Source organism: Elgaria multicarinata, chromosome 7, assembly GCF_023053635.1.
Source record: "Elgaria multicarinata webbii isolate HBS135686 ecotype San Diego chromosome 7, rElgMul1.1.pri, whole genome shotgun sequence".
In the NCBI taxonomy this organism is placed as follows: Eukaryota; Metazoa; Chordata; class Lepidosauria; order Squamata; family Anguidae; genus Elgaria; species Elgaria multicarinata.
This window is the reverse complement of record NC_086177.1, coordinates 70524065-70545345: the sequence shown is the minus strand read 5'-3', so window position 1 is coordinate 70545345 and position 21281 is coordinate 70524065. Positions and strand designations below refer to the sequence as shown.

General features: G+C 42.3%; 1 protein-coding gene across 1 annotated transcript in view; it reads right to left on the bottom strand.

Annotated features, from left to right (window-relative positions):
- CLVS1 (clavesin 1) overlaps positions 1-21281 on the bottom strand; it is an 85083-nt gene that overhangs the window by 51990 nt on the left and 11812 nt on the right. The window contains exon 2 of the mRNA XM_063130779.1: positions 19723-20346. Within this exon, the coding sequence (XP_062986849.1) occupies positions 19723-20111 (389 nt within the window). The 5' untranslated portion in view covers positions 20112-20346. The remainder of the gene's footprint in view (positions 1-19722; positions 20347-21281) is intronic.

Here is a 21281-nt window from a genome sequence, read left to right as displayed (position 1 = left end):
CGTTCCCTTCCCTACCCAGCAGCCCTCATTTGGTCAGATTCAGTTGTTATCTTCGGAAGTACCTGGCTTCTTAATCCATGTGATTTCATGACCATGGAAATGTATGAAGGGTAGGGCAATATCGGGTAACCTTTAAGTTCAATACCCACTTAGAAAGCAGAACATTTGATGCAGCTGAACAAGAAACTGACAAAAGGGCGGGGGAGTCTAAAGATTTGCATTGCTTCAGTGTTTTTCTGTTCCCTCTAGCCTCACAATAATGTAGCCTTATTGGCTTTTAATTCACTTTGCTGTGGTAAGTCACATGATTTTGTTTACATGCAACTATGGCATCATCACATTGGATCATTACATCATTGATAATGCCTGTGTTTGGACAACACTTTAGTCAATGTAGTCAACTCACGGTTGGTGGGTTTTTTGCAGGTACTCCCCACACAACAACTGGGTTTGGATGACATGCTAATCAACTGTTGTTTCCCATTCTGTTCCTATTAAACCTCTCCCCCACCCCACCCCCCGGATTAGCATGTCATCCGAACTCAGCCAACATGTTCATACACAACTGCGGGTGGTTGAGGCTCATGTTGAGTGGATTCATAGTCAACCCAGCATTTGATTGACACAGCCCATGCTTCTCTCCCCACCCTCCCTCCTCTCTCAGTCCTCCTGGTGCTATCCCAGCAGCCTCTGTGAGTTGTGCCAGCTGTAGCAGAGCAGCCAGTGCGGTTTTAGTCACTCTTGCCTGGGAACTCTGTAGCTAGGAGAAAAAATCCACTACACGGGTTGCAAATTCCACTGGTTCAGTTCGGACAACACAAAAAAGCACTGATTGAGCAACTAGTCAACTCTTCAGCCAGTTGGGTTTCTCCAGTGGTTTATTTTTTATGGAAAAAAACTCAGACGACACAAATTCCAACTGATGACCATTCTACTGACAGTTAATTACAGTGCAATAAAAACACCCACTGAATGGGCCACATTGTCGTTGCTGCTTCCTCTTTCTCTCCCCATGTAAAGAGATCATCGCTACTGTGTGTCAGCAGGAGGAGGACATAGCGATGGTAGGGAAATGCAAAAATCCACCCTCCCCGCCAACTGATGATGCCCTCAGCCACCATTTCCTTTTCTCTGGTATCCACTTTATTTACTGAAGCCATTTTATTGTGTCACTTTTAGGCTGGAACCTCAAGCTGTTTTGTAACTGGGGCAAAGTAAATTGGTCTATTCAGCATTATGTGCAAGAAAGAATATAAATAGTAACCTCTAGTAATTGTTGATCTGGGTTAGAGGGAAGAAACAAGTCGAATTCAGCACCTTATCACCTGTGCAATCTTTGTTTCAAACCATCACTGTCCAGCTAGTTGAAAGAAGCTGATGTCCATAAAATTGTGCCTTAGAGTATATCTGTCTTAAGCCACAAAATCATTAAAAGGTCAGAACAGCAAAGAATGAAATGTAAATTATTGGTCTATAAAAGTGTTTGCAGTTTTTTTCATTAAAAATATGACAAAAGTGGCTTGTACTAAAAACAAGCACTGCAAAAATCATAGAAACATAAAAGCACAAAATACAAAAATGAAAATCTATATATAAAAAAGTAGCAGAGTACAATGAACAACTAGGAAGTCATGACTCAGCAGTAAAATATATGGATCAAGAGCTAAAGAGAAAGTACGGATCAAAGGGTTGAATCTAATTGTGGTCACTCTACTGATGGGAGATATCCACCAGAGGTAACAGGGAGATAAGTAATTTTTGACAAGTTCTTCTCTCCTGCAATGCAGAGCCTCCTGAAAAAATTTGGGGGCACAGGGGGCTGCACAGGGGACCGGGTATCAAAAATCAGCTCCCTCCCTGACCTGCTGGTGGGTGTCTTCTGCCAGTGGAGTGGCCACAATTTTCAGAAGGTCCCCTCCCTGCATATAGTCAATGCATTAAGGGGGTGTGGCATGTGGCCTGCTGGTTCTACACAAAGCTCCATGTGCCTTGGAGGCCCCGTCCTCAATGTCCACACCTTGAGAGGCATGTCTCTGAAGGGGAACAGACACATGCATTTCCCCTTTACAGATGTCCCGCTCAATACACATGTTGTCAGTTGTTAAAACTTACATAAAATCCAGTCAATATAGGCCATTATGGTCGCAACATCATACCTATGTCATTCATGTACGCACTTTTTCTTTACAATTTTCCAGGAAATACATTGCTTTGCAGTTTATCTCATTGCAGAAATGCTTCTATTGCACAACATTGCTTTCCTAATTTTTAATCTAAATCTATATTCCTGTAACAAAAGAGATAGTGACCAATTGCTCTCAATCTTCTTTTCACCAAGAATGTGATAAATACATTTTCAATCTAAGCTAAACACATCCTGTCCCTTTCTTTTACTGTATTATTTTCATATACTTTCCCCTTTGTTCTTCTTTTTACTCCCCTCTGTTGGATCTAATTAGTTCATTTAACCTCTTTGGGATATTTCTATATCTCCTCGACTTTTGTCTTATTCAGATCAGGTGATCAAAAATGGAATATGAAAAGTGATAATAAAAATATCAATGTGCATAATCGCACTCATATTATCTTTTTCCAGTATTATGTTGTACTTTGTTATTTCAGCCTTGTATCTTATTAACTGTTCTGACCATGACTATACTCTGAGTACAATTCTTAATTGTCTGGCTAACAAAGACCAGATATTTTTTTCTTGAGAGGTATTCAGAACCCAATTATGCTTACAAGGATGGGGAAACAATAGCTCAGTGTCCCTGAAATGATTAGGTTTATAAGGTTGCACATTTCATCACTGATAACTTTAATATCCTGTTTTGTAATTTCTCCTATTTATTCTGAAGATCCTGGCCTTTATTCTTAATAGTCTGCATAGATCTTCTTTAGTTAACCACACATTTTACTTTAAAAATATTAAAAACACAGAAATGAATCCCCTTAGGGTTAGATATTACCAACCTGTGCTGATATCTAATCATGTGCAGTTAGATTTACAGCTACAGGTTTTCTGCCTCCTGTACTTACATGTGCTCATAGAACTGTAGAGCTAGAAAGATGAGTTGAAAGCGGTTGCGAAGCCTAACCATGGTTTAGTGTTCTGGGAATGAGCCTGGGTGAGTACGACTTTCCATGTTTCCCCCTTTCCTGTCCTTCTCCAGCACAACTGCAAAGAGTTCAGAAGCTTTCTCTTCCATTTTCAGTTAACTGAGGTTACTCATTATGTCCAAACCTGGACATACTATAGTTCATGTTAACTATGGCTTGAGAAAACAAACCAGCTCCAAACCATGCTTAATGATCTTGGCTTGTTTCTCTAAATTAGGGGTGGGCAACTGTAATTGACATCATTTGGTCCCCAGTAATTGTACTAGAAGGATGTTCCATCCAGTACATCCACCCAGAGCTGTCCATTGGTGAAGGTCCACACTCAGAAGAGTTGATTTGCCTCTTCTGAGGATGCAGGGCAGGCAAAACTACTCAGCCCTGTTTCACTTGTCCTTCACATGGGAATGCAAACGATGAGTGAAGCCCATGAGTGATGTGGCCATAGGTGAGAGGGTGGCTGAGCACTCAAGCTGCTGACTCAGCCATGAATGCTTCACCTTTGAGGCACTTTCCTTTCTGGAGAAGGCACCACGGAGGTGACGTAGCAGTCGCTGAGTTGGCAGCTGGAGGGGTGCTCTGCTAGCTGGCTCAGTTATGGATGCTTCACCCATGCGGCACTGAAGAAGGCACCAAACAGGCAAATCCTCCTCCACCCACCTGATACTTTGCTGTTATCTGTGACTGGAGATAAGAGCAGGGAGCTCTAGATGTAGCACTCTCACACAGGGCGACATTGAAGATATCTCCAATGACAGGGATATCTCTAATCACAGCAGGCATTCCTTCAGGATGCGAGCCTGAGGATCCACCATAGGTTCTTCCCTGGAGGTATCCATGATGGCTCCTCGGGCCAGATGGGCACCTCTATGGGCTGCATTAGCCCTGTGGACTGCAGGTTCCTCTCCCCTGCCCTAAACCATAATGAATTAATACTAATTAATTAATAATTATTTAATTAGTTCAGACATAACAAGTAACCATGATGAGTTGAAAGCGGAAGCAAAAGCTTCTGATCTCCTCACAGCTATGCTGGAGGAGAGGACAGCAGGGAGCACACAAGCTTGAGGCTTGTGCATGTAATGCTACACCGTAGTTTAGCTTTACGTGCACATCCAGCTAGTGTCTAGCACGACACCTGCACCGATATCCCCAGTACCCAATACAAAAGTTAACCAGTGAATTATGTGCCACAACCAGTGCACTGAAGCAGCCAAGTTACACCTGTTAGGCCTGTCTTCAGTGCAAGAGTTTGGGCTTCTCCAGCCAGGCGTGCTTCCTGAATGCCGACATGAGGGCACAATGTCACATCACACCCGCAATTTAGTGCACTCTCACCATGCCTGGTGTGCGGATTTGCAGCACAGTACTTACATGACATCATGCCTGTCCTGCCTCTTCCCCCGCTTTTCCTAGAATGCCTAAAGTCTGGATTATTTCCCTAAGTGAATGCAATGTGCCCTTAAGCCTCCATGTAGTGCTATACTCATGTTTTCCTTTGTTGGTGGGCATGTGCTGTGAAGGGAGGCTTCCTGTTGTCTTGAATGGATTGCATCAGGTCCTGGCAGGGAAAAGCAATCTCTCCCAGCAGCTGGCTCCAAGCCTCAATATAAAACCCAAACCTTGCATCCCAGGCTCAAAAGCATATATTTTTTAAAAAAATCAAATCTCTGCAGAGACAGGGTTGTACTCCCTCAATGCCCCTAAAGAGCCAGACTAAAAGGTGGGTCATTTTGCTGGGCAGAAAGGCAGTCTGGTTGAAGTACTCAGCTGACAGGACCTGCATGTATATATCTTGTGAAAGTGGGAGGGGGGGAGAGGAGCAACCAATGAACTGGAGGGAGAAAGAGAAGGGGCGGGGTGGAGTGAAGTGGAAGAGCAAACATTTGGTATTCAGGTGAAAGGGACCATAATCTTGACGCGCTTATGCATTGGAGGGGGGGAAAGCGGGGGGGGGGCAGTTGCGTTTAATTAGGGTGACCCTATGAAAAGGAGGACAGGGCTCCTGTATCTTTAACAGTTGTATTGAAAAGGGAATTTCAAAAGGTGTCATTTGTATATATGGAGAACCTGGTGAAATTTCCTCTTCATCACAACAGTTAAAGCTGCAGGTGCCCTGCCCTCTTTTAAATCTGGTCACTCTAGTATAGCTCCTGCACCTTTAACTGGTGTGATGAAGAGGAAATTTCACCAGGTTCTCCATATATACAAATGACACCTGCCGAAATTCCCTTTTCTATGCAACTGTTAAAGATACAGGAGCCCTGTCCTCCTTTTCATATTGTCACCCTAGTTTAATGGAGCTGCCTCATGAGAGCTGCCAGGCTGAAAACCTTTGCGCAAAGAACCCTGCAATAATGCAGAGTGTGTTTGTTTTTTTAAGGTAAAAAGTAGAAAACCCCTTTGACCACCTCCTACACTTAAAATGGCAAATGAAACCTCTCCCCTCTTCCCAATGGGAACATTATTTTAAAATCTCCCCCTCCTAAGCCTTTTTTTCTGATGTTTTCATTACATTGCACCCCCACCCCACTCCGAAGCGCTGAAAATAAAAGAATCTAAATATTTAGCACAGCACTAGTATGGACAAAACACATCCCTTGAGATTTCCCAAAAGAAATAACATGCTGAACTCCTTATCCTAAGTCCAGTATATCTGTTTCTGTTGCACTAAAGCAGGGGTACAGAACCTCTTTCAGCCCAAGGCCAAATTCCAATTCAAAGATGCTCTCGGGGGGGGGGGGGGGGACACATTCTAATGGTGGGTGGGGCCAAATGCAAAAGGGGGCAGGGCCATATAAAACTTTTATAGCAACAGGAAAAAACTGCACAAAAGTCAGGGAATCATCAAAAAATCTGTGGTGGGAGGAAAGAGCATGGCGGCAAGGAAAGGGAGAGCCGGTGTGGTGTAATGGTTAGAGTGTTGGACTGGGAGTGGGGAGATCTGGGTTCTAGTCCCCACTTGGCCATGGAAGCTCACTGGGTGAGTTTGGGCAGTCACAGACCTCAGCCCAACCTACCTCACAGGGTTGTTGTGAGGATGAAATGGGGAGGAGAATCATGTATGCTGCTTTGGGGTCCTTGGAGGAAAAAAGGCAGGATATAAATGCAATAAATAAATAAATAAATAAATGGGTGGGGATTTCTGGAAAACTCCAGAGGGGTGGATTGAGACGCCTGAAAGACCAGATTTGGCCCCTAGGTCTGAGGTTTCATATCCCTGCATTAAAGGCTGCACTCATAAATTTCTTTACTCAAAAGTATGTATCATTGAACATAATGGGACTTAATTTTTAGTAAGCCTATTTAAGACCCAGTTGCTAATCTGATACATTTTTTATGAATTCTGTCATGATGGTTTGCAAACCAAATGGGCATTCATAGTTGTAAGGAATCTAAAATAACCCTTGTTTCCATTAAAAGAGTATCACATATTGTATTATTCTATCATTAATTTTGTGAACCGCCGAGAGAGCTCCGGCTATTGGCCGGTATAGAAATGTAATAAATAAATAAATAAATAAATAAAAATGTTTTTAATGCCAGAGATCCCACCTAATCCTGTGAATATAATCTATAATGGACATAAGGGATATAAAAAAAAGGGCACAGTTTGCACAAAGGGAGAGAATTACTCCCTCCTGGGATCAGTTTATTTTGATGGGAGTAAATTATTGTCATTGGTTGCTTTTCTCACTTGGTGCTACTTTTAGTGTACGATGACTTGTCGAGGCCATATTGCTTTGGAACCTATATTTTGTACAATAAAATTGTGGGTGAGAAACAAGGAAGGCAGGCCAGACAATTCAATTACAATGAAAGGAATCCGATCTTGAGAAGACTTAATTTACAGAGACTGTCATTTGGATTCGTGGGGCGCTCCTTGATAAAATTGAAGGAGTCGAGTAATGGCACATTATATTTCCTCAGCCTTGGTCTGACAACAGCATTGTGCTGAACATTTTAAAATGATTCTCAAAAATGTTATTGGTATTGATTTGAGTACTTGTTAATTTTATATCTTGGTGTAGCTGAAAAATAGAGGTTAAACCATTCAGAGAAACTATGCTATATCAACCTATCATCATCATCATCATCATCTTCATCATCATCATCTCTCTTTTCTGTCTTGTGGTGTTTTTTCTAGATGGACATGACAGGCTTTGCCAAGTCATGCTGTCTTTTACTGATTCAGTGGTTTTCTGACTATTGAACATGTTTTAAGTATGACTGCTTTCTGTGGGGTGGATGTATTTTGGTAGACCTATTTCTGAAGGTTTTCTGTATAGGTTTTTGATTTGATGCTGGTGACTGATGTGACTAATGGAATAATTGTGACCTTTTCCTGTTGCCATCGTTCTTTACCTTCAATAGCAAGTGGTGTATATTTTTCTCTTTTCCACAACATTTTTGTCATTAGGTATTGCTTTGTTGATGAGGTAAGTATATTTTTCTTTTTTGTGTATCACTGTTATGTCTGGTCAGTTGCAGGGTAGGCATTGCACTGTAGATGATAACCCTCTTTGGGTGTTTATTTCTGAGCACCTGAAAAGGCTGCAAGGCTGGCATCATTGAACATAGGCTTTACAGGGGTTAAAGCCAAGAGGGCTATGGGATCCCAGATTAGACAGATTTCTAGTCCCCATGTTATAAATCAGGGGTAGATGGGGCCAAATGCAAAAGGGGTGGAGCTAAAGGCAAAAGGGTGAGGCCAAAAAATACCAGCATATTTTAGCATAAAGCTCTTTACTGCCAATAACTAAACCTTAGGGGAGGCATTTCAACCATCTAGAATGGAGGGGGGGACTGCACAGAAGCTGGAAAACCATCCAATAACCAGTGGCTGGGAGAAATGGCTAGAGTCATGGGAAGAGTGCTTGGCTATCTAGGGAACCCCAGAGGGCCAGACTGGGACCTAGGTAGGCCAGATTTGGCCCCTGGGCTTGATGTTCTACTACACCCCTATCGTAAAGCATACATGTGATGAAACTGCTTCCCTTCAGGCTCAAGCTGATTGTGCATCAGCTTAGGAGCATTGCCAGCACATGAGGCATCATCAAGGGCAAAGGAGTGAGGCCCTTGCATTCCCACAGCCCCATCCCACATTCATGAATTAATGACTCCAGAGGGCTTATCTAGGGTGACCATATGGAAAGGAGCACAGGGCTCCTGTATCTTTAACTGTTGTATAAAAAGGGGAATTTCAGCAGCTGTCATTTATATGCATGCAGCACCTGGTGAAATTCCCTTTTCTTCACAACAGTTAAAGCTGCAGGAACCCTGCCCTCTTTTGTAGCTGGTCACCCTAATATAGCTCCTGCAGCTTTAACTGTTGTGATGAAGAGGGAATTTCACCAGGTGCTGCATGTATAACAACGACACCTGCTGAAATTTCTTTTTCAATACAACTGTTAAAGATACAGGAGCCCTGTCCTCCTTTCCAAATTGTCACCCTACCTTACCTGCCACCTTCTAATATGTGTCTTGCAGAATTATCTCACAAAGGCCACATCAGTCAGAGGTTGCTCTGAACTGATTCCCAGGCTACAGTTTCAGCTGACAATCCTGGCTGCATCTCTGTTTATTATACCATGGTGTAAAAACAAACAACCTCAGATATATTCTATGTATCAGCCAGTGTGGTGCACTATTCAGTGTTGGACTTGAGCAAGGGAAAAAAAATTAAAAATCAAGGGATGAACCAATCTGATCCAACTTGGCATGCCTAAAGCTCTTCTTAAGAGCTCTCACGATCCCAAGTTTCATCTATTTATCTTTAAAAATGATGGAGCTGCATGCAAGGAGGGTGACGTTGGAGCAATAAAAAGTCAATTCATTCCAACTTTCTTCATGGAGTGCTGGAGGAGGAGAACTGCCCCACCCTTGCCATTCATCAACAAGACTCCATTCAAAGCACACACATTCAACAAAGGAAAAAGTGAGGGGACAGCACTACATGGAGGCTTAAGGGTGCATTAAAGTTGTTTGGGGAAAATAATCCAGACTTTCCCTGCTCCAAAAAGAAATGAAACATGGAGGGGAAGAGGCAAGATGAGCGCAGGACAGAGATGACAAAACCCTGGCTGCAAAACCACATACCAGGCATGGCAAGTGTGCAATAAATTGCTGGTGTGATGGAGCTTAGTATATAAGAGGCAGGAGCCACACTACTGCTAGCAGTATTGAAATGCACTGACAACTGTTGGGGACCATGACACATACTATATACCGCTTTCATAGTGCTATATCCTGCTTGGTGTAGATTTGGCCTGGGTGTCACTAACTCTCATATTAACTTCACAGAGATGTTGACAAATGGGGTAGTCTCACATATTAAAAGAAGACGGTTCGGAAGCTGCAGCTCGTGCAAAATGCAGTGGCAAGATTGATTTCGGGAACCAGAAGGTTTGACCATATAACACCTGCTCTGGTCCGCTTGCACTGGCTGCCTGTATGTTTCTGAGCCCAATTCAAGGTGCTGGTTTTGACCTATAAAGCCTTACATGGCTTGGGACCACAAATGGAACGCCTCTCCCGACGTGAATATACCCGGTCACTACGTTCAACATCTAAGGTCCTCCTCAGGGTGTCTACTCCGAGAGAGGCTCGGAGTGTGGCAACGAGGGACAGGGCCTTTTCGGTGGTGGCCCCCAGACTATGGAATAATCTCCCTGTCGAGGCTCGCCTGGCACCAACGCTGCTATCTTTCCGGTGCCAGGTTAAGACTTTCCTCTTTGCCCAGGCATATGGTGACACATCTTAATCACCCACATGTTTAGTTTTTTAACGATTTTTAATGCTTTATGTGTATATGTTCTGTGTTTTAGGATTTTAAATTTTGTATACTCGTTTTAATCTTAATTTTAGAATTTCTGTAAACCGCCCAGAGAGCCCTGGCTATGGGAGCGGTATATAAGTGCAATAAATAAATAAATAAATAAATAATATTCTGCCCTGAGCAATTTGGATGAAGACTTGGATACAATGGGCCTCACAACATGCTAAGCCATGGTTAGGCCACAAACGCGTTTGCTGTGAGCGTGTTTAGCCCATGGTTATGTAGCCACCATGATTAGGAATGGTTCACACAACACACTAAGTCATGGTTCACATGACACGCTAAGCCGTAATGTTAAGTTCAAAATGCTTAACCACTGTGGTTTAATGTGTCATCTGAACAGGATCATTGTCAAAGACTAAAAATGTATTGTGTTATCTAAAGAGTTTCAGCATATTTGGTCATCTCCCACCAGCCCTAATCAATAATCTTTTCAACAAGAGGCCTTGTATGTGAATTGTCCTATGTTTTGTCAGAATGAGTTATAGGTCAAGCCAATTTCAAAGACAGTATTATGGCTGCCTGGCAGACAACCCTTTTGTCAGATAAATTGCTTGCTAATGCCCCCTGAATGACTGGTAAAATGGGAGCTAATGGTTAGGAAATAGCTGGAAATCTTTCTTGAGTGCTTTGAATAGGAGAGACCACTAGAACTTTGAAGATGACAGACCATTGTCTTCTCAACAAAGGGACAGGTTGAATGTGTGTGTGAATTAACAAAAGGAGCAGTTTATGGTACAGAAAACAGGAGACACACAAGAGAGAATTTCTTGAGAGGTAGTTGTGTTAGTGTGTTGCTGGAAAAACAACAAAGTCTTTTGACACATTAAAGATTAACAAATTCATTCTGGCAATGGAGGCTGTTGGCTTTTATGTCAGTGGGCCAACAAATCCACTTTGGGTTTCAGTCAGAAACAGTCAGAACTCTAAAGACTGAAACCCAGAGCAGATTCATCCTCCCATTGACATCAGAGCCACCAGCCACCCCTGCATTCTGGCATAAGCTTCCGTGAACACTGTCCACTTCATCAGAGAGAGAAGGAGCACTCTGGTGTGAGGCAGCCAATCCGCTGCCTCCTTGTTTCCACTTACACTCATACAAATATAGCCAAAATGCTGTAAGTCTTCAGTGCTGTCTCCTCCTCTAAAGAAAACTAAGCCCTAGATAGCATTGCCCCTGGAACTGTTCTCCAGTCAGGAAAGTAGTGGATCCCGTAAAAATACAACAGCTTAAATAGGAACCAGCAGTATCAAGTCCATGTTTTCTCATTAGAGATATCCTATCATGAATTATGTGTCCTGTTATTGGTCTCCTAGGATGTAAACAGAAGCAATTGAAACCAACTTCTTACTACCGCAAAGGCCTTTAATAACTTATTCATCTGCTGTTAAATTCTAAATGTGTAACACCTCATATTATTAATGGGTAAACCAAGCCCTGGGTTTGTACTTTAAAAGAAGAAGAAAAAGGAGATTGCTGATTGTTTTAAAGTGCAATGAACCAAGTCTAAGAGCCAGAGTGCTAAAGATTTCAGCTTTGATTTGAGATATGAGAGTTTTTAAGTATGGAAGGAAGAGAGAGAGAGCGAGATGGAGAGAATACAAGACAGATTATGAATTAGAAAAAGGAAAGGGTGTTGTGGAAAGGATGGTCAATGGTATAATAATGGGAGAATTCTTTCTTGTCTTAGGAATTGTTCTCTTCATAAAAAGAGCCATACTGGATCGGACCAAAACCCAACCCAATCCAGTCCAGCATCCTGTTCCCCACATGGCCGGCAAGATGCCTCTGGGAAGCCCACAAGCAGGGCATGAGCACAGCAGCTCTTTCTGGTATCTGATCCTGGAAGTAATATATAGCTAGCTTGACTAGTAGTACCCATTGATACCTTACCTATTTTACATGAATTTGCCCAGTCTTCCTTTAAAACAATTCAGGCTGGTAGCTGCCACCACATCTTGTGCTAGCGAATTACATAGTTTAACTATGCAGTGAGCTTCTTCAAACGACCGTTTTATAGCACACTCATGTCTGCCCACTCATGGGTTGTTTTGACAACACAGAGATCCTCCTGTGCATCTCCTGCTCCTTCTGCTTTTCCCCCATCACAAAATAAGAGCCTGAAATTCTGACTTTTCTGAGCTATAGCGATATTTGTTGCTATTTCCTGCTGTGTGCAGGAGAGGTTGTGCAATCAAACTCCCACCAGAGGGTGCTGTCCCACTAAACTGAAAGGGTCATGTGGTCGCTGCTTTCTTCCCCATGTGATTCTGCTCATCCCAATTGTGGAAGAGAACCAGGAACCATCTGAAAATCCTATGAGTGTGAAATAGTTTGTTTGTTCATGTTCATACAATATATATATATATATATATATATATATATATATATATATTAAAATTACAATCAACTGCTTGCTTAATATTTGTGGCAATACTGGCGTTCTCAGGGGCTTCCATTGGAGAAAGCCCTTTCTTCCTCAGAACAGTCTGAGCCATGCCACCATTAGATCATTCATATCCTTGGTGGTAACTTGGCTAGAAGTCACAATACAGCCTCCAAACATGAGTACTAATAACATTCAAATACTCTCCATTAAGCATGGGCAGACACCACAGTAATAATACAGGGTACTCACCCACCAACCATGAAATACACTGACATGATCACACATGGTCACAGACTCTCATCCCCAACAAAGTCCATTGCGGGTGCCCAACGCATAGGCCAACAGAATCCATTACCTTTGACAAGTCATGCTAGAGCTTACAACTGGTGTATGGAGTCATCGCCTCTAACCTGAGTCAATCTGGAGACACAGACCCTAGTACCAGAGGATTTAATTTAATATCTCTTATCTGCTCTTGGTCCTACTTGCCTTCATTACTATTCTATGACTCTCAGTGTATCCAGTAAGTGAGTAACGATGTGCTGAACTAGAATTTTCTTCTTTTTTTAAAAAAATAAAAAAATAAAAAATGTGCTGGTAAAACTGCTCATCAATGTTTTATTAGAATATTGCTGACATGCATAAGAGCAAGATTGAAGGGTTACAGGCAAATTCAATTAATTCAGCTTATTTCTATCGTTGTCTGCCTACCCCCCCCCTTTTAGTCATATCTAACCACCCCAATCTTCACTCTTTTTATAGCTACAAGTGGAAAAGGATGTGTTAACCCTTTACTTTCTCACCAAAATTACACCCCTCTCTAAAACTGTTTTTCTCATTGGGATGGGGGGAAAGCTACAAAACTGATGCACTGCTAATCCTCATCACATGCATCTTCCCCGTAACTGCTGTTTAAGGAAAAAGAAATATAAGCACTAGCAAAAGGCATCCCTGATTATCTCTTCCTACACAACAAAGGCTGCTTGGAAATAGTGCTCAGTCAGACTCTGCCAGGTCCATCCTCCTCCTCCTCCTCCTCCTCCTGCTCCTCCTCTCTCATTCCCACCTTCTTCCTTTCTAGCTGCCCTGCCAGTGCAATCCCTATGAACTGACTGGGGGCAGATCTATACAAAGGGTTTGCCCCGGGGTGGCTTTGCAGTAGCAGCACATCATGATGCAGCCGCCATTGCGATGCCATCCAGGGACAAACCCTGGAAGCTCCGCTCCCAAAATGTTGGACACTTATCCCGACTTTTTTGGCAGTTGAGCCCATGGTGACCCGATTGGTCGCTATGGGCAGCCCCACACCTCTAGAAAAGTAAAAAAAAAATGGTGGGAAGAACGTGGGCAGGTAGGAATGGGGAGGAACGGGCAGCCAGAGGGAGGAGATGTGGGTGGTTTGCCCAGTCCCTCTCGCGTCCTCCTCTGGCTGCCTCTTTCCTTCCCCTCCCCTGTTTTTATTTTTAATTATATGTATCTGCGGAGCTCTGTAGATAGAGATTATAAATTTATAAAAAGGGGGAGGAACGGGTAGCCAGAGAGAGGACACATGGGTGGTTCGCCCAGTCCCTCTCGTGTCCTCCTCTGCTGCCTCGTTCCTTCCCCCCATTTTAATTTTTTTATATGTATCTGCAGAGTTCCGATGATAGAGATTATAAAATTAAAAAGGGAGGAGGAATAGCCCTGTTCCTTTCCTATCCCCCAGTTTTGTTTTTTACTTTTCCAGAGGTGCAGGGCTGGAAAAATCGCACTTGCCATCCTTCCCATGCAGATGCTGGGAAGGTAGTGTGGGTGCAAGGTGCCCCACATCACCAAAGCGCCTCCGTAAAGATGGGGGCTGGTTTAGTCCCTTAGGGGCAGAGTCCTCACGCAGGGGAGAGCTTGAAAGAAAAGAGCCACCTTGTTCTCCTGGGGAGTTGAATGCTGGAGAACTGATGAATAAATATGGCATCTTATTGCCATGTATAAGGTAAACTGAATTGTTATTTGTGTATAGCTGAATCACATGGGGCTGGGTATCTTTTTCTTTTCTGCATCTCTGGTATTTTTTATATTTGTTATATTTCTATTATTACAGGGCTAAGACCTTGAAGTTGCAGTTTCTAAGCTGCCGTTTGTGGTTGTCCTGTGGCTTGGAGTCAAAGTATCTACAGAGTAACTGAAGTGTCCAGCATCTTGTGAAACTAGGGATTGGTTAAGAGCAAAGTTGTAAGCAAGAATTCAATATTTCTACCACAGCCCCATAGAACCGACATAGGCAGCGGTTAAACCAGCATACTGTCTCTGTAAGTCTTTCCATCTGTCTGCTAGGCAGTGGCATAGCGCTCTCACCAGATTACTCACTACTGTTTCTACCAATCTTGGGTCATTGGTTATACCTATCAAGGCCAGCAACACTGTCACTATCAAAACAGCTACAACGGTTTAAAAAGAAACCAGAAATTCAAACTGCTCTCTGTCTTGTGGCTTGCCTTCTCCTCATAGCTTTTTTATGATTTTGTCTTTGAACCGTTTATTCCACATGCCATATCAGAAACTGATTTTCAAAAGTCCCTTCAGTTTCAATTTATCATGCAGCATGAAGAGCTGCAGTTCAAGTAACACAAGAACTAGTTGCACGGCCCGTGGCATCTGGGCTTGTGGCTTTTGCTAGCACATCACCTGCTCACTCTCCTTTTTTGGACTGCCCAAGCAGGGCAAGCAGAATATAAATGTGTGCATTCATCTTAAACTGTCCAGTGCTACCCCACTACTATGTACATAGTCTACACCATCTGGAGCTTCTTATTCTTCATGAATCCAGCAGCTATCATATACTCTTATCCCTGCCTCGCCCCCTGAAGCTCTCATGCTATGGAGTTATGGACATCTGACATAATAACATGTTTGCGTTACAGTACTATTATGCGAACAATTGATTCCTTTCTTTTCCTTGAATTAAAAGTTATCTCAGTAAAAGTCATCTCAATAAACTCTTTTCCCTTTAGAACAGACTTCCCCAGCCTGGTGCTTTCAAATTTCTTGGACTACAATTCACATAATGCCCAGCGAACATGGCCAATCAAGAAGGCTGCCTCAGAAAGATTCATCCAGGACAGATTCTGTGGTGAAATGGTTGGTATATTAGGCAGATTAGACAGAGCAGGATTCAAGTCCCTGCTCAACCACAAAGTTGACTGGCTGAAACCTGAGGCCTTCTAGTCATTGCTGGACTGGGACTCCATTGCTGGACTGGGACCACTGGCCACACTGGCTGAGGCTGATGGGAGATAGAGTCCAACAACATCCAGAGGGCCAGAGATTCTCCACTCTTGCCTTAGAGCCATTGGCCTCTCTCAGCCTAACCTACATCACAGGATTGTTATGAAGGTAATGAGGGAAGAAATGAGGTGCTGTGCTGAGAAAGAGCAGCATGAAAAATGTAGTAAAATCACCAGTGTATATTTAAGTACGTGTATGGAGGATAGAGTACCCTTCACATGAAGAACTTGGAGGCTTATGAGCATTCTATACAGAGCAGGAGGCACCCTGCACCTACCCCTCTGCATTTTAGCTAGACAGGCAATTCTGCCCATATGGCAGAAGCTTCAGGGAGGGGGAGGGAAGGAGGCTGGGGTGGCAGGAGATACCTCACATTCCCATGTCCCCAGTCCCCTCCCCCAGGAATGCTGTCTTTCTCCTCCGATGACCTCACTTTTGCGAGCTTGTAACAGCAGCCAGTGCAGTTCTCTCTGCAGTGAAGTGGTGGAAGGGGCAGGGAGCGCCATTTCCTGTCTCTGAGCTCAGAGCCCTGTCTCTGAGCTCGGATCCAGGAAACTGAAATAACTAATGTCCCCCAGACGCTGTCTAGGGGGCATAAGATTGCTCCCTCAGAGACTCATATTTTTCATCTCTTTTGAACAATCTAGGGCAATCCATTTTCCTTATACTATCTTTCCAGCTGTAAAGAATTAACTGCGTTATCAAGGTAAAATTGATTTGAAACTGCATTTACGGCAGATGACTCAAAATGAAGTCTCAAAATCCAGATGTTTGTTTAGAGCTTTTCTATTAAATTAGAATGTTCTCCTTCCCTTTCACGAGTGAATTCAATTGTATTGACTATTATTTAAATATTTCCCTTTTGCTTCTTCTTTTGCTTCTCAGAATCCCTTGCAAATAGTTACAAATGCTACAATGAAGCCATTAATCCATAGCAAAGGCAAAATATTAATTATATACACTTTCTAAAAGCCTGAAATAGTTGTGTCTTGCAGTGTTATGTAAAAACAAGTAAAGATAGGCTAAGCTAGATTTCTTTGGATGCTGTAATTGGGTTGCTACAAATAGTCCCTGTTCTGATGTCTGATAATAGCAATAAGCAAAGTGACCATCAGCACTGGAGGACAGACTCCCTCCAACCCAAGAGCTGCTGCCTTGGGAACCTTAAATCTATCCTTTTTCTCAATGCAGATGGCATATGGAAGGGGTACATTCAGCCACAGCATCACCCACAAAGCCAGGAAGAAGTCCGGAGACCAGATTGAGGCCGAATGCAGGCACAATGTGGACTGCAGAGGTTCAAAGCACATGAAGCACACATTTAAACATACACCCCCATGGCGAATGCAAGAGAGCCTCCAGTAGAGCTGCTTCTTAACTCTCAAAAGATCATGGCTCTTGGTGGGAAACAGGATCTGGACATATGTCTTCCTAATCCCCATAGGCTTGCAACAAAACATACAAAAGCACCAACAGAGGGTTTTAGTGAAACCTGCTCTCTTAAGGATGGACATGTATGTCCTACTCACAAGTACAAATGCTAGCGTACACCCAGTTACTATTGGCTGGTTGAGATGTGGAAATGGAGCCCAGGACCAGACCTGCCAATTGCCAAGATGCCTGAGACTAGCTTTTTTTCAGCATTCAGCGGCCCATTTCTCAGGATCACTAGCCCATGATATTTTTCTATTGAAGCCACTTAACTACACTGCATAATCTAAGAGGTGTAGAACTTCTGTGTTCATATGTTAGTATGCCACTAAGTACTAGTTGCCTAGGAGCAGTAATTGGAGAAGTTACATTATTACCTTTACACCTGCCTAGGCTTCCTGGAAGCATCTTGTTGGCCACTGTGGAAAACAAGATAGTGTACTAGATTGACCTTATCATAGAATCTTAGAATAGTCGAGTTGGAAGGGGCTATAAGGCCATCGAGTCCAACCCCCTGCTCAATGCTTTGGTCTGATCCAGCAGAGCTCATATGATGTGTTCTCCTAATCCCTTGCAATGTCACAGATACACTTCCTGGATTGCACATGGCTTCATGAATATCTTTAAAATTAATGCTGCCCCAAAGGCTATAGTATTTCTCAATACTATCTTTCCTCCAAAAATGTTATCATGGATTTCTCTAGATGCACAGTACTAGAGGGAAATAAATTTGACCCTAATACCATAAAAGTTAGGAGGGGATCTGATCTGCATATTTCACATAAAACTTTGCTCAATTTTTAAACTGCATTATAATTGTTGCCTCCTATGGTTACACTCAAACACCTCCATGTATAAAATGATTTTTGAGATCTTTGGGGGTCTAAACCATATTGTTAAGAAGATTGTGATCTTGACATCAGAGATTACAATTTTTCTCAACATGAGGCAGGAACAGAGAAATAGCGTATTGCAGGTGTGGGCCCACATAGCTTGTGGATAACAGGTGCCCCCTGCCACTTTTGAGGTCCCTGCCACATTTTCTTGCCACTACATTTTGTGCTGTGGCAGCAAAAACATACTGATTTAGCAGTGAAACAAGGCATATGGAGAGTGTACACCTTATTTCCAAGCAGAATTGTGCTCCCGGTAGCCTCCTGGAAGTCCAAAAACATGATATTGCTTGGCAAAGGGTGAGCTTGTGGCAAATTCAGTGGTGGTAGTGGTAGTTACATTCAATTAACAAAATCCTGGCCATTTCTTTATGTATCTTGTATGCCCACTAGAGGGTACTGTCTCATTAAAATGTACAGGCCACTTGGTCGCTGCTCTCTCCTCCGTATAATTACAGCTCATTTCAAATGAGGAAGAGAAGCAGGAAGCAGAGCCACGGTAAGGAAACATGGTTCTCCCTCATCTGAAAGTCCTCAGGATCGGACAGAAGTTGCATATGTCTCATATGTTCCCTTAACTCTCCATATGCTTCTGTTTCTTACTGCAACCATTTAATTACAACTGGTTGATTGATACAGCAGGACACAGGGAGGGATAATCTGGATTACATGGTTGAATCCAATACATTATCTCACATTTGCCACAATGTCTACCTGCATCCCTTTCTTCTTTCACATATCATTGCATCAATGTATTATTCTGTTTAAAGCCCTCCCTTCACCCAAAGAATGTTAGTAATGCCATGGACTGAAAAATGTAATTGTTTTAAGCAAAGTGTAATCGCTCTGAACTAATGGGTTCAATCTGTCATATATAACTTCTGTGTTCATACCACAGGCAGCAGTCTTGGCAGTTCTGTACTTAATAGTAAAATACAGAAATAAAAGATGGAACATGGGGTTTTGCAAACCTCTTTTACCATTAATTGCACCTTGCACTACCCTCCAGAATAAACATGCAGGAAGCTGAAAGACAATGGCAATTACTTCTTAGCAAAGCATGCAAGTTCATTTTATCAGCCGTTTTACTGGTTTGTATTAAACGGCAGAGAAACGTATGGGAATAATCAACGTTTTAAAATAGCCATTCTTTTTAACGGAATGCACTGGTGATCACGTTTCCCAAATTAGAAACCCTTGGCAAGCATATCAGATTGACTTGATCAATATCTTTTTGTAATCTCACATGTGCTTTTGCCCTTTAAATCCAAGTGTCTGTACACTTTCATGCAGAGCAGTTAAGTGACTGATGTGTACAACCCTTGAGTAAATAAAGCTGAATTTATGGGCATCAGGTGGTATGGATGTTTGTTGTTGTTGTGAGCAAAGAAGCATTTCCCCTTGATTCTTCAGATTCTTCAATTTAGAAATCAAAGCTCTTGTAATCACAGGGCACCTGCCAGTACAGTTGCATATGACTTTTTTCTCTAGTTTTTAAAAATACAATATTGTAACTGTGGCTATAAAGATAGGATACACATCCTGATAAGACCATTAGACATCATAGTACTACCTGCAAATATTGTGTTAAGGCTGCAGCACGTGTGGGAAAATGTGAATTGCACATCTGAAGCAAGAATGAAATAAATTCTTCATTCACAACGTTGACTATCAGATTGATCAAATACTTTGCAGAAATAATCTCATTCAAATTACTGCTCCAAATATTGTTATTAATGATGAGTTAATGAATTGTGTATAAAAGAAGATAAGTAACACTATCTACATTTACCTACTCTGATCCCAGTTGGCTGCAAAGAGCAAAAGTATCTTCCTGCCATAGTGATCACGGTTTTCCAGCACTCCCGGGAATCCATCAATCAGAGCTCGTTTGATTCCTGGATCATCAGCCTTGAAATTCTTGAACATATCCAGGTTCAGTTGACGGTACTGGAAGTACTGAGCCAGTAATCTGAAGGCATCTGTCTGGTGAAACTTTCTGGCTCGAAGAAATCTCAAGATGAAGGCATCATCTGTACGTAAAAATCCAATGTCAGGCCTTGTAATGATCATGTCTCTGACTTGTTGGATATCCTGGTGCAAAACATCGGGGTTTTCATTGAGTTCCAGACGGGCTTTCTCTATAGTCTCTGGACTAAGTCCAGCATGTAAATGGGTCATCTTTGCAAAAGTCTCTTTTCCCAATCCTAAACTTCAGAAATGTGATTAGAAGATGCACTGGTCCCATTCAACTAATATTCTGTGGTTGTGATCCATTCAAGTGCATGTAACTCTTGCATTATATAGAAGAATACGATTAGCGGGTATTTTTTCGTATCCATGCAAGTAGCTCTTACATTCAATTCATATCCCTAGATATCCATCCAAGGAAAAAAATAACTCGTATCACCATTCTCTGAAAAACAAATACATATATATATATATAAAATTGCAGATTATATGTGTGTAAACAGAACTTGCATGAGCACATTTCGAAGCATGTGTTTCCCCCTTTTTTATTGCTACTGCACATCTGATTAAAATTTAAAGACCAAAAACTCAACAGTTTTAGAATGGGATGTTTAGTACAATGTCTACTATATCCTGCATACATACATAATATAAAAGCATCATGAACACAGCTTGATGAATTTATAATTGAACTGAGCCTATAGCGATGCTGATATTGCACTGATTTAACATTATATTACAATTCCTTATTTAATTAGAATGCAAATAATCATGGAAGACACTGAGCACTTCATTAATGCTTTCCCAGAGAGAGTAAGGGAAGGCCCTTCTAGGACAGCCTAAAGAAACAATGCTCAAAATAATGGCTTTTCCTTGTTTGTTAATTTCATTCCAGATGAGACCACACTTTCTGAAGAGCTACATTCAGAGCAGCTTCAGATATTACAAAGGAGGTACCACCCGTCATTTATGCACTCACATAATAAACTTGTGGTGCTTCATTGTATAACAATGGAACCAGTTACCTAGGGAGGCCGTGGGCTCTCCCACATTAAAGGCCTTCAAGAGGCAGTTGGACAACCATCTGTCAGGGATGCTTTAAGGTGGACTCGATGGCCTTGTGGGCCCCTTCCAACTCTGCTATTCTATGATTCTATGATTGTTACATTTAAAGAGGCATTCGTATGAAAGGCAGGTATGGGCTGTATGTATGTCTTCATATACAGCTTGCCAATGTCTCTTGTGCAAGTGGCACCAGCTGAATGCATGAGTCATTGCACATCCAGCTGGTGGAATGTCCCTGAGAGCCAATCTGGTGCAATGTCAACAGTGTTGGACCTGAATGTTGGAAACCCAGGCCTTAGCTAGACCAGGCTATAT